Source organism: Mastomys coucha, unplaced genomic scaffold (genome assembly GCF_008632895.1).
Source record: "Mastomys coucha isolate ucsf_1 unplaced genomic scaffold, UCSF_Mcou_1 pScaffold22, whole genome shotgun sequence".
NCBI classification, from domain to species: domain Eukaryota; kingdom Metazoa; phylum Chordata; class Mammalia; order Rodentia; family Muridae; genus Mastomys; species Mastomys coucha.
Window position 1 is genome coordinate 260,702,975 of NW_022196905.1, and position 16,518 is coordinate 260,719,492.

Here is a 16,518-nt window from a genome sequence, read left to right on the forward strand (position 1 = left end):
GATAGGGTCTTCTATGACAGCCACACAAGTGATTGCTGCTTCTGGCTAGGACACAGCCTCCATGGGAGGGGACAAAGTCCAGCATGGGATCCCTGACCTTCCCTGCAGGAGATCCAGCCACCATGAACCCGCAGCTCATTTGTGTCCTCTTCTTGCAGGTTCCACACAGGACCATGAGTACAGGCTCCCATGAGCCCCACCAGGGGGTGAGGATGGCCACTCAGCCCATTACCTGGGTTCCTCCTCCAACCACTACATCCTCCTAGCACCAGGGACTGTGGGGCCATGCCAGGAGAGCGGCCCCCAACTTTGCCCAGAGACTTACAGCCCTGCCAAATTGCCAGGAGCCTAGGGTGCCCCTCTCAGCACCCCGTCAAGGACCACGGCTCTGCCAGCAGGACCATTCAGGGCATGAGAGATGAAGGAAGCAAGGCCCAAGGTTCCCCGGAAGCCCAGCTGAGTCAGGCCAAAGAGGTGGAGCAAGAGGACCTGCTCCTGAGAACGCAAGCCCCAGCAGGGCAGAGCTGTGCACAGGCTTACTCATGGCTGGCCAGCAGGATGGAGAGCAGTCACCCACAGCTCCACAGCCTAAGTACTTCAAGGATCAGATGCATCCTGGGTGAGCCGCCCAACGATCTGCATCATGAAGCCCCCCAGGTATCAGATACCAAGGTTCCTCAAGGCCAAAAGACCAGAGCCCGCCACAGGACCAGCATTCCAAGGGCCAAGGCCCTTCCCTCTCCAGAAGAGAATAGCTCCCAAAGGTGCTTTCAGGAGGCCCCTTCCAGCTTTACCTCCACCAACTGTACCTCACCAAGTGCCACCCCCGGGCCCTTACCCCGGAGAACCCCCCAGAGCAATGGCACCAGCCCCCATAGGCATGCTTCTGGCACTAACCTCCAGGCCACGGGGACCAACCCCTGGCCTCCTGCTGCTGAAAACAGCTTTCCAGGTGCTAATTTTGGGGTCCCCTCTGCAGAGCCCAAGCCCTTCCCTGAAGGCAGCAGGCCTAGCAGCCCCCAGGGGATCTCTGTCCCCTACCCCTTCCCTGTAGAAACAGACCAGCATGAGCGGGCAGCTGGGACAATGTTGTTCACCTTCCACCAGCCCCTGGCAGCATGGTCGGAGGAGGCCCTGGGTACAAACCCTGCCTACCCATCCCTGCCGTGCAACCCAGGTCAATCAGGGGGAGCCAACGCTCCCAGTGATCTTGGAGGCGCCCTCTCGCCACCTGGTGCTGCTCACTTGCTCCCAAGTCCCTTCCATGATAGTTTGCACAAAAGCCTGACCAAAGGCCTTCCTGAAGGGCTCCCTCCCACTCATGATGGACTGGGGAGCCCCAGGGGCCTCCTAAATCCTCCAACCCAGAGGCACTTTCCGGGGCAGGGTTATGGAGCTAATGGGGTGGGCACCAGCCCAGCATCTCTGGACACAGAGCTGCCCACCCCTGGGCCACCACCCACCCATCTGCCCCAGCTGTGGGATACAACAGCAGCTCCTTATCCCGCATCTACCCTGGGCCCTGCAGCTGCTGCCAGGACTGCTTTCTTTGAAAGCCAGCAGCAGCTCTGCCTCCCCCACAGCCCTGCCTTGCCCTGGTCCCCAGCGCTTACGACCCCTGGGCCGAATTCCCACCAGATGGGGGTACTGAGCCGACTGACATTCCCCAGGGGGTCTTCTGAGTGGCAGGCAGACAGCCAGGGTGCTTTGAATACGATCCCCAGGCCTGGAGAGACAGTGTCAACTCTCAGGAGCAGCCCAGGCCAGCCAAACAGTTCCCCAAGGCTGCTAGCCTATGGAGGTCTGAAGGACCCTGGGACGCAGCCCCTGTTCTTTGGGGGAACACAACCCCAAGTGTCACCCCAAGGGGCCCTCAGCTTGCCCCCACCTGGGGTGGTGGGGGCCTCGCCCAGTGAGTCTCCTCTTCCCTCGCCTGCGACCAACACAGCCAGCAGCAGCACCTGTTCATCCCTGTCACCACCATCCAGCAGCCCAGCCAACCCCAGCTCTGAGGACAGCCAGCAACCTGGACCCCTCAGGTCCTCAGCCTTCTTCCTGCCCCCCACCCATTCCCAGGAGACCAGCAGCCCCTTCTCTTCCCCAGAGCCCACATACACCCTCCCCACACACTATCAATCCGAGACAGCCAAAGCCTTCCCTCTCCCCACAGAGAGGCCAGGAGCTGAGGATGCCTTCAGGGGCCTGGAGGGAGCCCCATTCTCCCACAAGAACCCCTCACTGGGCAGAGACAGGTTGAAGGGCTTTCCTCCAGAGCCGCCACCGCCACCATATTCTGCCCAGCACTTGTCCCTGAGCAGTGCCAGCCTGGACCAGCTGGATGTCCTGCTGACCTGCAGACAGTGCGATCGAAACTACAGCAGCCTCACAGCCTTCCTGGAACACAGGCCACTCTGCAGCCTGCTGCTAACCAAGACCAAGGATGGCTCTCTGCAGCCCCCAGAGCTCCCTACACCCACCACCACTTCAAAGGCACCCATGGAGGCACACTCAGCCTTACTTGAACACAACCAGGCTGTCCCCTTCCTACCAACCAGAGATGACCAGGGGGACAGCAAAGATGACTCTCTGAGGACAAGCTTCCTTCCTAGCCTGGCTGTCACCTCCTTCTCACTCCCCACCTCAGACCTTGACATGGAAGATGATGCCAAGCTGGACAGGCTCATCACAGAGGCTCTGAGTGGCCTGGAGTACCAATCAGACAATCCTGAGATAGACAGCAGCTTCATTGATGTCTTTGCTGATGAGGAGCCCTCAGGCTCCAGGGGGTCCAGTGCTGGGCATCCTCTCAATACCCAGGCGGGAGCAAGTTCCAAGAATGGTGCCCAGCCCCAGCCCCAGCCCCAGCCTCAGCTCCCATCCAGAGCTGCTATGCCTGAACCCCAAGCCCCCTGCACCGGAGACAGGAGCCGCCTAGCCCGAAACAGGCCCAAAACCCGTTCCCTGGGCCTTGCATCTGCAGAGGCAGATGCGACCACCCTGGTCAGGCAGCAGAGGAGAGGGAAGCAATTCAAGTTGTTTCGGAAAGAGCCAGGTGTGACCAAGGGTACTAACAATCAGGCCAAAGCTATCTGCCTAAGGCCAAGGAAAAAGGGCTGCAGTGCCGAGCGGCCCCGGCCCCAGGCTCACAAAAGTCAGGCTCGCAAGGGCCACGCTCGGAGGGATCACAGCATGCCCAGGGCCACCTCTAAAGAGACCAGGAGCTCCAAGCACCTGCAACCACCCTCTGGGAAGGACCCCAGGAAAAGGAGGGGGCGGGGTGGCTCCTGGAGCAAGGAGCTCATCCACAAGATAGTGCGGCAGAAAAACAGGTGCCCCGAGCAGCAGGCACCACGGAACCAGGTCTCCCATGTCCCCCCACTGCCCGAAAGACCACCTAGCACCCAGGAAGGCAGGCTCCTAGGGCAAGGCTGTGCCTCTGAATCTGAGGAGGAGGCTGGTGGGCAGCAGCAGGACTTGGGGGGTCCTGCCCAAGGCTGTTCCCCCCACAGCCGCCAACGGTGGCGCCAGGGCAAGAAGAGGAAGAAAGAAGATTTGACCCAGAACCCAAGAAAGGTCATGAGGCAGGAGGCTGGTGAAAATGAGGGCTCTCCCACTCCAAGGACACAAAGCCTTTTGCCATGCTCGGATGCTGGAGAAGTCTCTGTGGAAAGAGGACCTGGGCATCGTGGCCAGCCCATAATAGCCCCAAAACATCCTCTCCGGGTCCTCACCACCACCAAGACCCGGGAAGAAAACCATGCAGCCCTGGACTTCCCCCAGGAGGGCAAGAAGCCTGAAGTTGCTACTGTGTTATTCCCTAAGAACTCCGAGCTCAGAGAGAGGCCCAGTTCTCCAGCTAACTGTGGTGGGGAAAGCCCCAGACCCACTGCTTCAGTGCCAGCCCAGGCTGGCAGTCCTAGGCCATCGGGGAGCCACCCTGAAACACTATCAGGAAACAGCATGCCAGTACCGGATGCGGGCTGTCTTCTGGGCACATCTGGATGCATGAAGCCCCCCACTTTGCATACCAGAGAGAACTCTGCCTCCCAGCCTAGAAGGTGCCTGGTACCTATGGATAAGGTGGCAGATGCTTTCTACACTGAATCCAGCCTCCCAGTTTTCAAGAACTCGAGTCCTCCTGGTTGTGAGCCTGACCACTGTGACAGGCACTCTGTAGAGTGTCCAGCTGCCAAAAGAGGACCCCTGCCTAACAACGACCCCTCCTGTGAATTGTTCCTTGGATCCAAGGACCTAGCTAATTGCTTCCCTGACAGTTTGTATGCCAAGCCTTTAGCTATAGACCCACTGCCTGCCCAAAGCAGCTACCTTAGCCAAGACAGTATGGAGACCCTTGAGTCAACACCGAAGAGTCCGCCCTACCCAGTTGAAACAGACCCAGGCAAGGTGCATTCGCCACTGACCTTGGAGTCCACATCCCTGTTTGCAGGGCTGCCTGAAGATGGCTTTGACCCACCACTCTATGACAGCTTGTCAGCAAATAGGGTCACCCACGAGCCACTGGCAGGTCCTGACCCTCTCTCTAAGAAACCTCTGGCAGATCCTCTGTACCCACCGTTCTTGCTGCTGGAGGATGACGTTTCGCCGGTGCTGCCTGGCTCCTTTCCTGGCCTCTCCAAGGGAAAGGCATTCAGTGAGAAGTGTCCCTTGGAAGAGACAGTGCTGCCCAGCCCTCCTGCTGTGCCCGAAAAGGGAAGCGAATGTAGCCTTACACTTACGAGCAAGTTGTGTGAGGACGAACTAGAGATCAAAAGATTGGTGACTGAATTAGAAAGCCAACTGCAGAGGAGGGGGAGCACACAGGGGTCCTTGGGAGAGCCAGAGGAAGCTACACAGGAAGGCAAGATGGACGCAAGCCCAAAGCAGGCCTCCCTTCTGCCCACAAACCAGGCCACCTCACCCCAAAAGGAGCCGGCAGAAGACCTTACAGGTCTTGAGGGATCAAGTTCACAGCAGGAAAGGGCCCTCAGGGATCCCCAGAAACAGTGGTCCTACCCAGCTTCCTGCCACACAGAAAAAGCAGCACCTCCCACTGGTACCCAGGAGGAGCCAGGTTCCGGGGCTCCCTTCAGCCCCAAAATATTCACACTCAGTTTTCAGAGAGCGCAGGAGGACATCACCTCCAATGCAGACAGTCAGATCGCCCTAAGTGACCACCTACCTGACTCCAGCAACCGACAGGTGCCCTTACTGCATGCTGAGAGTTTAGCCAAGCACAAACCGAAGCATGAGCTTTTGTTTTCTAAAAATAACGAGGCTTTTGGGACACAGAACGAGAATGCCCCACCGCTGCTTCCTGGCAGACACACAAGAGGACATTCTCTGGACCCCTGTGAGGTCCAGGGGCCCTGCCCAAGTCTCCCTGCACTGGAAGGATTCAACAGTCCCAATGCCGACCTGGCCCTAGAACCCAAGTTGATACTTAGGGGTGATGAGGAAGTCACCTCCCTTCCAAGTACCAGTCTCAGCCATGACTCTAAGGGACACCCTGAGGACCAAGCAGGGAGTTCTATAGGAGCTCTGCTTAACAAGCCTGTTGCCAAGGATCTTGGCTTTAAGGGTGAGTCTGTACCTACGGGGACCTCTGCATTGTCCACCCTTCAGCGTGGTGGTAGGGCTTGCTCTCATCCCATGCCAGATCCTCCCTGGGAGCCCAGAGCCTGTGTTGGACAGAGGCTCCAGGAACCAGCCTGCTGTTCCTTTCCTCTGCTTCAGGTCCTGGATGCTACAGCCAAGAGTGAAGATAATGCCCAGGGCCTTCAGCCTGGGGACCCCTCAGTGGCAGGAGAGCCCAGTATGAAAGAAGGTTCCTCGAGGGCTGTAAAAATGTCAGCTCTTCCTGCAAACATCCGAAAGCAGCTGAGGTCCAAGGCAGATGGATGTCTGGGCTCACCCGGTCAACCTGAAAAGACCAAGGGCCAGAGTCAAGCCAACAGACTCTGCCCAAAAAGCAGTGCCCATTTGGAAGCTAGGCCGGCCAGGGGCAGAAGGCCACGCCAGGGGAACAGAGCAGCCCGGGGCCTTAGGAGACAAGCACTGTCCTCCACAAGCCCCACCTGCCCTGATGGCACATCCGTAATTCCAATCCAGAAACGGTTCCCTCTCCAGAAGGAGCCTGCAGAGAGAAGCCCAGAGAAGGCAGCCAGCCCACGGCCGTTGTTTAGCCAGGAGAATCCCACTCCCTCCAATAGAGGCCTGGCTGCATGTGTCCTCTCCACCATGCCCCAAGTCATACCTACTTCCAGTGACCTTGAGCCAATACCCCAGGAAGATCCTGGGGCCAGAGTCAAGCCTATTAGGCCACCAGCACCTTCCTCCCACAGAGACCTACCCAGCCTTGATGATCAGCCAATCTGTCCTGTCTTGGCACCTCTGGGTGTCAGTCATGGCCAAGCCACCAAAGATGCTGAGCCCCCACTATTGGTGACAAGCCACTGTGACCCTGAAGAGCCCTTATCCCACCATTCTCTGCTGAGGACCAGCAGTCCCAAGGACCCTCCCATGGACTCACTTGTCTCCATCAGTTTCTCAGCCCCTGTATTACTAGAGAGGAACAGCCCAAAAGGCATCACAGTAAGAACATTAGAATGTTCTGGAAAAGAGGAGCTGAGGCTCTCTCCTGCCCATTCCTCTGTTCCTCCCGCAACGGATCCCAGCTCCCCCAAAATGGCCATCGAAGCTGTCCCTCTGACCAGCATTCCCCCCAAAGATGACCTAGATTCAGGTGAGACACTTGAGGTGCCAGCCCCGCACTGCATGGGAGTCCCACCCCTCGGCAGCCCACAAAGGACATACTCCAAGGACCCTTCCTTAGGGCCCCAGAGCAGCACACCTTGCCCTGGCCACGGGGAAGGCCACAGCATTAGAGCTGTGCCCACAGACCTTGCCACACTGGAGACTACAGGACCAGACTCTCAGATCTGCCAAGGAGATGAGGCAGAAGCCAGCAGTGAGGAACAGGACAACCCGGGAACACCTGGGACAAGACACTGCGAAGTGACAAAGGGAGCCAGAGCCAGTGCCCGAGGTATGCCCACAGGGCTCCACTTGGCCCTAGAAACTCCCCTGAGCAGCACATCCAGTGACTTCAGGGCTGACTCCCCTCAGTACCATATCAGTATCTCTCAGCATTCTCCCCAGAAGGACTCTGCCGATCCTAAAGACCGTAAGAGGAGGCCCCGTGGCTTGAAGAAAAATCCAGAGCGTGCAGAGCAGACCCCAGCTGAGCTACCCGTGACCTGCCAGCTCTGCTCAGCCTCCTTCCTCTCCAAAGCGGGCCTAAGCCGGCACAAAGCCAGGAAGCACCGCCCACAAAGGGAATCTAGATCCCTGCTGAGCCCCATGGTAGTGCCTGCCTGCCAGCCTCCAGATCCCATGACAGAAGCATGCCAGACTCCTGGGAAGAAAAGCCGCAAGATGCCTGGGAAGGGAAGACCCAGTCACCAGGCCCTGGGCGCTGGCCACTCTACTGGACCACCTCCCCTCCAAGTCTCTCCAACACTGGAAGATACCATGGGTCCTGAAATACTGAAAAGGACTAGTGAGGAATCTGAGGGAGCTGGGACACTAGACACTCCCCTCCACCAGCACCCACCCACCACAGGCCTGACTGAGCAAGGAGAGAGTGCAAAGGTCTCTGCCTCAAAACCAAGGAGACCAGACAGGTGGCGAGCAGACCAGCTCCATCCCAACCAGACAGAAGAGAGGGGCCAGAGGCAAAGTGGAGAGCCTGCCAGTTCTCCCAGCCACCCAGAGAGGAAATCAAGCAGGAAAGGTGGGAAGCTGAGAGCGAGGAGACGGAAGCAAGGTCCCAGAGGCGCTACCCACGTGACTTCAGACCGGTGCCTCTCTGACCCATCAACTGCCTGTGGGTCCCATCCTCTCATCTCCCTGAGTCTCTCCCCTGAGGGAGGATGCAGGGCAGCTGTCAGGGCTCCACCTCTGTCCTCCACAGTAGGACCCAGAGCACTGGAGGTTGCTGAAGACATTGGGCCAGGGACCCTGTGTCCAGAGGAGGTGCCAGCACAGAAGTCCCCCCAAGAGTGCCGAGTCAGTCAAGGGACAATAGAGAAGGAGCATCCAGTGGAACAGAAGGCAACCTGGACACAGTGGTTGTGGGGACCAGAAGAGGCCAGGGTATTGGACATTCGTGAAGAAGAACCCTCACAGGCTATTGAGAGCCAGCCTGCAGAGAATGGCACAGGAGTCAAAGGCAAGTCCCATGGGGGCACTGTGAAAGGGATGCCTGACTTACCTGACAGCACACACAGTCTTGAAGAGGACAGCACCATGAGCAGCTACCCCCAGGGACCTATCAAAGACCCAGAAACCCAGAGTGTTCACGGGTCCGAGGGCACCTTTCCTGATGCCCTCAGCCCAGATCAAAGGGAACCTCCAGACTTGTTTGATGATGAGGCATCCTTCTCCCGGCTCTTCCCCCTGGATGGCCGCCTCACTCAGAAGAACCTACGTGTCTATGGGAAGCGCTGCAAAAGGCCAAAGTGCCCATCACCGAAGGAGCCCACCACTGAGGTGATAAACAGTGTCTCACTAGGCTCCACACGCCTACCCACAGATCTCAGCGACTCGGGCTCTCTATGCCTGACCCATGAGGAAGAGGATCTGTGGGATGATGAAGTCATGAGTTTGCCTGAGTCCCTCCTCCTCGATGGACTCCTAAGCAGTAAGACACCTGGCCTTGACCCATGGACCCCCAGCCTCAGCCTGTGGACCCTAGAATCTGACAGGGAAACCAGCCACATGAAGGAGGAGCCCTCCTGCTTTGAGGAGAACCAAGATGAATGGTCAGAACCCATCCCCCAGCTGCACATGGTCCCAGCAGCCTGGCGAGACCTGGAACCCTGTAGCCCAGCTTTTGAGATAGCCTCTTCTGTTGGAGATATGAGCCCAGAACCCCCCAACCTGGAAAGGGAACATGACAACAGGCCTCCCGGAAACGCCACCCTGCCCCCACTTTACGTTAAAGACTTTGAGGTTCTCAGCACCCAGCTGGAGATACAAGACCTGTGCTTTCTAGGACCCTGTGATGACCTTGCTGAGCTCCCTAACCCGGGCGCCCTAGACTTCCAGGCCACCGCCAATCCACAGAGCCCTCCAAACAAAAGGATGGAGGGAGCTGCCAGGGCCAGACGAGCCAAAGGCAGAGACCTGAGAGTGACGGGCAGGAGGGCCTCCTACAAGTGCAGGGTGTGCTTCCAGCGTTTCCATACCCTGGACGAGCTGGATCTCCATAAGCTGTCGCACAGCCCCTTGCCGCCCCCCACTTGCTACATGTGTGTGGAGCGCAGATTCAGCTCCCGGGAGCTTCTGCGGGAGCACCTGTGGGAGAAGCATGTGCAGGGCAAAGCAGGGCCATGGGCCTGTGGCATGTGCCTGAAGGAGGTGGCTGATGTCTGGATGTACAACCAGCACCTTCGGGAGCACGCAGCCCGCTTTGCCCGAAATGGACAGGCGCGGCGAACCTTGGGAGACCTGCCCCGGTGCTTGGAAGGGGAAAGCACCCTCACGCACTTCCTGAACACCATTGTGGAGCGAGTATCCAAACCCCAGAGGACCAAGCGTTCAGTTGGCAAGGTCAGTGGGGAGTCATCGGAGCAGGAAGGAGAAGCTGGAAAGAAAACCCCAAGAAGGATGAAGCGCAAAGCACGTGCCTCAGTCACCCCCAGCCAAGATGGCGCCGAAGGAGGCAGCCCATCCGTTCTGACCAGCAGCTCTGCCACCTGCTCTGACTCTGCCAAGACGCCCCCTACTCCGTCCCCAGACCCTTGGTCCCACGGTGAGTCCCCGCTCCAAGCTGTACCAGTGCACGAGGACTGCAAGGACCCCTCCCGTGACTGCCACCACTGTGGAAAGCAGTTCCCCAAGCCCTTCAAGCTGCAGCGCCACCTGGCGGTGCACAGCCCACAGCGCGTCTACCTGTGTCCCCGGTGCCCACAGGTCTACCCAGAGCACTGGGAACTGAAGGTGCACCTTGGCCTGAGCCACGGGGTGACAGCGGAGAAGGAGCTACCACACGTGCCCCTCTACGCCTGTGAGCTCTGCGCCAATGTCATGCACGTCATCAGGAGGTCCTTTGTCTGCAGCTCCTGCAACTACACCTTTGCAAAGAAGGAGCAATTTGACAGACACATGGACAAGCACCTGAGGAGTGGCCAGCAGCCCTTCACACTCCGAAGTGTTAAGCGACCAGGGGTTCCTAGGAGGAAGACCCAGGTTTCGCAGGATGTGCTACCCAGCAAGCAGCACAGGCTGATGGTGCCCTCCGGCCCCCCTGAGCTCAGCTCTGACAGAATCCCAACAATAACCAGCCCTGTGCTAAGTGAGGCATCCCTTCCTGCACTGCCCCCTATCTGTTCAGAGACAGCTCCTAGCCTCATCCTGGACCAGCCCAGTTCTCAAGGGAGACCTGTGGACCAGGCAGACCACTCACCCAGGGGGGACAGCCCACCATTGAGTGGCCAGGATCTTCCACCTCCGTCTCTGTCTCCTTTCTCAGCTGCCTCCGCTGAAGGTACAGGAGGCTGCAAGCTGGACAGAACCCTGGAGAAACCAGAACACGAGGCTTCCTCGGGAAGCCTTGAGCCATGTAAATGGCAGACACTGGTAGGGGAAAAGAGGGCTCTTCACCTGTTCCCAGGAAAACATAAGAGCCCAGGCAACCAAGGCAAGTGTGCCCCTGGATGTTCCCCAGGAGACCCCTCTCAGCTCCAGGAGAGGCTGGTGACCACACACCACATGGAACTTGAGGGGAGAACAGAGGGTCCCTCCCAGAAGGGCAATGCCACCAAATCAGGAACCTGTTCAGGTACCTCCAAGCACAGACCAGCAGAGCCCAAGAAAGCACTGAAGCTCTCTGCTCCACCCCGAAAACCTACAGGAATGGGGATCCCGGCTAGAGAGCTGGTCTTGAGTCCTGAGGACAGGGTAAAGCCCAACGCTTCTAAAGGGAAACTGAGACCCAGCTCTCAGAGCAGTGGGGGACTCCAGCCAGGCACTCAGACAGGGGGTGGTAGCCAGCCCCAGCCAACCAGTGGGCAGCTCCAAAGTGAGATGGCATCCACCCCCACGGAGCCCGGCTGTCCTAGCTGGGCGAGCTCCACCCCTGACCAGCCTCCACCTCGAGCCCAAACCAAGGGTGGCACCAGGGGTCCTGGAGAAGCTGTTCATCAGGGGGTCCAAGTACATTCAAGTCCCAGGGAGAAAAGAGAAAGCCATGAAAAACAGAAGAAGGGCCAGGCCCTGGGACTGGGCAGACATGGAAGCATGGGAAACACCGGGAAAGCCCCCTCAGCCCCTGACAAGTCATCCAGGGCCCCCCGAAAGCAAGCAACTCCCAGCAGAGTTCCCCCTGTCAAGTCAAGACCAAGTGGCCAGAGCAGCAGGGCCAGGCCACAGCCGTTGGCACAGCAGAAAGGAGATCCAGGCCACACTTCAGAAAAGGGCTCATTCCCCCAAGGGAGAGCCCTGTCCAGGCCCTACAAAAGGGCCAGAGCTCCCCATGGCATTGAACCTCTGGAGCCCCGAGACCGCCGGACTGCAGAAGCCCAGAGCGACCTCCTCAGCCAGCTGTTTGGGCAGAAACTGACTAGCTTCAAAATCCCTCTAAAGAAAGACAGTTCCCAGTGACCTGTGAGAGAGGATGCATGGGTACCCGGCTGATGGGCTTCTTTCTATCAAGCCTCCAGCACTGGAGACAACTCACTCGGAGATCCCTTGTCTGTTTCTCTGCACCTGAGTTCCCACAAATTCTCTACCAGATTCGAGACCTGAGAGTGTGCTGCTGAGAACAGGGCTTATTTGATAGAGGGATGGGAAGGACCGGCCTCTACCGCCCTGCTTCCCTAGTGTCAAATACTTGAAGAGAACAGGTCGCATCGCATCACCGCCGCCATGCCCTGTTGGCCAGGTGCTTTACGCTGTAAAGCTTGTGTTTGAGGGTTTGCACAGGGTCACCTATCTCCTAGCAGGGAAGCACATGACGGCCACCAGCCGCACAGCGACAGCTGCCTTTTCTGCCGCCATTGCTAAGATTCCAAAGCGTCCTTAGATGTCACATGGGAGAGGGCCATGCTGTCTACTTGGGCCATTTCTGAGCCACCTGGTCTTTGAGAGCATGACAGGACCACTCTCCCCCACCCCCAGCCACAGAGTCACGCTGGCCTCCAGCTGCACTGCTGATGTCTCCAGCACCTTGTCTCCCCACCCTCACCCTCGGGAACGGGGCTCCTATAGGCAATGCAGAGAAGGCCTCCTTGGCCAGCATCCAGTGGGTCCTTCAGCCCTCTGGCTCCTTCCTAGTGCCTTCCTTCCCCGTGGGGCTTCCTCTCTAGGTCCCAGAAAGCCTGATCCAAAGGCTCTGGTGCTACTCCCATGTTGTAATGTGAATACAGGCTCCCTGGTCTTCTTTGAACCACGGGGATGATTAGGGTGGGGAGACCTAGACAGAGAGGCTGCAGCCCAGGACTCAAGAGAGCCTCATCCACCGGTCTCCCCAGTTGAGCCTCAGCCCAGGATCCCAGCAGTAAAGGGACCCTCCAGGCTGGGCTATGGGTCTGGTCTGTGCACTGGCACGAGCCTGCCAACTGCATGCCTGCCTGGTATAGCATTGTGTATCAAAGTGGGCAGGGGGAGAGGCTTCCCATTTCTCCTAGGAGTCTTAGAGATTCCTGGCTTACTTTGTTGTGTAGTTTGTTGGGGGTTTTTTTTGGTTGTTTGTTTGGGTTTTTCGTTTTGTTTTGGTTTTTTTTTTTTTGGTTTTTGTTTTGTTTTGTTTTGTTTTTAGCTTTGGTGCAATGTGAGTGTCAAAAGGTTTTATTTTGACATTTTAAACAAGACCAAATCAGGCCCAAACTGCCTCCATAGAAGGTGCTGGGGTCTTTCAGAATGCCTCCTTCCAATGGATAAAGACGTGGGCAGGGCCCCCCCCCCACTGAGGTCATACTGTAAAAGCTACAGCTAATTTGTCTTTTCAAATATATTCCCACTATTTTCGCAGAAGCCTTGTGGCTGTGTGGCATCTGTCCTTGCTCCTGCTATTCACTGGGCCCCCAATGTGGCCCAGGCAATATTTGTTCTGTCTATTATTCTCCAGGGTTATTGTGTGCTATGAGCCAAGCCAAAGCTGTGGGGATACTTGAAGCAGAATCCTAAGAGGATAGGAATCTTTTTTTTTTTTTTTAAAGATTTATTCATTATATGTGAGTATACTGTAGCTATCTTCAGACACACCAGAAGAGGGCGTCAGATCTCATTACAACAGATGGTTGTGAGCCACCATGTGGTTGCTGGGATTTGAACTCAGGACCTTCAGAAGAGAGGTTAATGCTCTTAACCGCTGAGCCATCTCTCCAGCCCCAGGAATCTTCTAAGATGGATTTAGGAAAACAGGGAAGTGGGTGAGGTAGCTGGAGCCGGACCAGGATGGGACAGGGGAGGGGCCTGACCATACAGGGCTATCATTATTAGTGTTGGGGCTGGTATGCTCAGGGAAGTGGCTATCTGGTCTGAGTCTTAGAAAAGGCTTGATAGGCTCCGAATGAAGACCCAGTACGCCAACTAGGTCCACAGTCCTGCCCTATCCTTTTCTCTGAGCAGAAGTCTGGGAGTACCGTGATTAGCAACAGCTGCAACGCCTCAAACTAGGATTGAGTTACTGGTCATGTGTCACAGACTGGCAGAACTCTGCCAGCTTACACACCCTTAAGAGCTGACTCTGAGGACAGTTTCTTGGAGCCATCTAGGCCATGTTCAGAGCTCACAGTAGTAAGCCCAGCCCCTGTTCATACCCACCTACTCCTATGCTCCTCCCCCTTCCCCACCCCCAGGCCATCCTGTGACCGGTAGACACACAGAGGGCATAACCCTAGCCTGACCACCAGGTGGCAGCATCTACTCAAAACGGGGAGCCTGTCATGCCACCTGTGCGCAGATGCAGCCCTGGGGTGCCTCAGAGGGCTGCAGCCAGAACTAGAGATCTCCAAACACAGTCATGTACCCTGTCCACTCACGTGGCCCACACTGATGAATGTTCACACGTGCATAGGCGCTCTCTGAAAGCACACCTGCTCACCCTCCAGGACATATTCCAGACCACCACTGCCCACCTGGGAAATACTTTGATGTATGCGATCTGGGGTGTATCTGGGAGGCAGGGGCCTGACTCTGAAGGAGCTAAGGGTAAGTTTCCCTGCGGAACACATTGAGAGCCAAGAAACACCCAGAAGGGTGACTGCAGAGAATCCCAGCCCTGGGAATCACTGGGACCACAAACCTTTTCCTTGACCTTAGCCAGGGCTGATTCACCCCTGAGGCTCTGAGGTCCCTTCTGGCTGCCATCTCCCCTCAGTAGCTGCCTCAAGGGAGGGAGAAGGCAGACTAACGTTTCCACAGCATCTACCACAAGCCCCCAAATCTATCTCAGCCTGACTACGGAGGAGGAGGGGAGGAGAGATGACCATGCCCAGGGTTAGAAGGAAGATGGGGGGGGGCGGTTGGTAGAAACTTTGAGTTTCAACTGGGGGCCAGGCAGCATAGCTGGCCACACAGAAAGAACCTGGTACAGGTGGACTGCAATCTCTGATGGAGAAACCATAGCACCCAGGACACTCAGCATGCTTATAGTACAGACCTGAACAGAGAGGCAGGGTTATTGAAAACAACTGAAGGGGGGCGGAGTTTATGGTGTGAAGCTGGATGGAGGAGGCTGGGTTTGCTAATCTTCGTAGGCACAGTCTCTATGAGGAGCCGTCTTCAGGCTGTAGACATCGAGGGTGACCATTTTCTGCACACACTATCAATATCCACACATGAACCAGAAGAGCAGGCTTCGCCATTTCCCTCTGGTTCTGAGACTAGGGTCGTTGACATGGCCCTGCCCTTATCAACAGCAGCATTCACTCAGAGCTTCCTCTACTCCCTGCAGGCTGCTTCGAATGCTAGGTTTCCTTGACTTGCAGAATCTGTGCTCCTGGACATAGGAGAGTGTGGCCGGTATGGGGAAAATTGAAAGCATGGAATGGGGCAGGCAGGATGGTGGCTCTGTGGGTAAAGGCGCTTAGTGTGGAACCCACATAAAGGTGGAAAGAGAGAACTGACTCTGGTGTCTTCTGACCTTCAGATGCACACACACACCACCCTCACACACAACAGTAATAAATTAACAAAAGACAGGCTCCAGAAAGGCACCTTTAATGGAATAGAAGCTGCCTGGATATGGGAAAGGGCAGTGGAGTGCTAGGTGCCCATGGCTGGGTACCTTGTGGTGTTCCCATGAGGCATTGGGGCTTGTAGATTCCAGAGCCCACAGGAAACACACTTGTCCATGATACATGGCAGGCAGACCCATTTGCGGCACACGCATTCATCCAACCCTCAGCAGCAGAGATGAGTGAGCTAGGATTGGCCTCAAGGGACAGTCCCTGATACCCTGAGGGTAGAGCATTAGACACAATGAGACCCATACTACTGCCCTCCCAGTTTGCTAAGGAACCCAAGGTCACAGGCCACTTTTCACACAGGACACTGTCTGCCTCCCCGGCTGTTGGCCCGGCCTTAAGGGTAGAAGGTCAAGGCCACTGGGCCCTAGCCTCATAGAGGTATGGAGAGGCAGCAGGGGTAGTCCACCTAGGCCCAGGGTTTGCCTGGGAATGGAGAAACAGCACCTCAGTCTCCATTGTTCAAGACGTCCCCCCCAACCCCCGTGCTGTTTCTGAGTCCCAGGAAGAGAGCATAGGACTTGGCCACAGCAATGATAATGGCAGGATTTGCCTGTTTCCTCTGGCCCTAAATGGACATCATGCTTGACATACATCCTGCCACCCTGGCTGGCATTCAGTAGCTTTCTCCTCAGTCCCGACTCCAGGCGGAAGCTGGCTGGCATAGAACAGTGTGGATTCCACCACCAAACCTTGCCCCTATGACAAGTCACTGCTAAGACAAAGCAGAGGAAACAGTGGGGGGTGGGGGGAGGAGAGCAGCGAGGAGGTGATCCACACTGCTCTGTGCTTCTACTGCAGGCTGCAGAGTGACATCACACACAGTTTCCACAGTCCCCAGCAGACCACAGTGGGGCCCCTCTCATGGTGCAGAGCAGGACATAAGACAAAGGCCACCAGTGCTCCCATATGGAAATGGGTAAAGGGTGGCATACAGCAGCTGCAGCCAAGAGAAGGCTTGAGGTCCACCCAGGTGATACTTGTCCCCTTGTTCCAACCCTGCTGAGCCCCATGAGGACGACTGTGGGTCTAGCTTAGCCACTGAGATCCTGTTCCGAACAGACTGTCCACTGTTCCCCCAGGACAGCTATGGCTGCCAGGCAGACCTCCCTCCACCTGAGCATGGCTGATGGCTGGCAGAGCCCTGGGGACACAAGGACTCTACCCATGCGTGCAGCCACCCAGAGAATCTTGGCTTTCATTTGCACGAAGAGCTTCTCGAAGGATCTCATGACCACATCTTCACACCCCAGTGTGAAGTGAAACA

At 56.9% G+C, this 16,518-nt stretch overlaps 1 protein-coding gene across 11 annotated transcripts in view; it reads left to right on the top strand.

The window, feature by feature from the left end:
• Nucleotides 1–13,035, top strand: part of Znf469 (zinc finger protein 469) — a 233,920-nt gene extending 220,885 nt beyond the window's left edge. For all 11 annotated transcript variants that reach the window (XM_031341654.1, XM_031341662.1, XM_031341656.1 and 8 more), the window contains one exon: nucleotides 159–13,035. In XM_031341654.1, the coding sequence (XP_031197514.1) occupies nucleotides 286–11,664 (11,379 nt within the window). In that variant the 5' untranslated portion in view covers nucleotides 159–285 and the 3' untranslated portion in view covers nucleotides 11,665–13,035. The remainder of the gene's footprint in view (nucleotides 1–158) is intronic.
• Nucleotides 13,036–16,518: the final 3,483 nt, after the last annotated feature.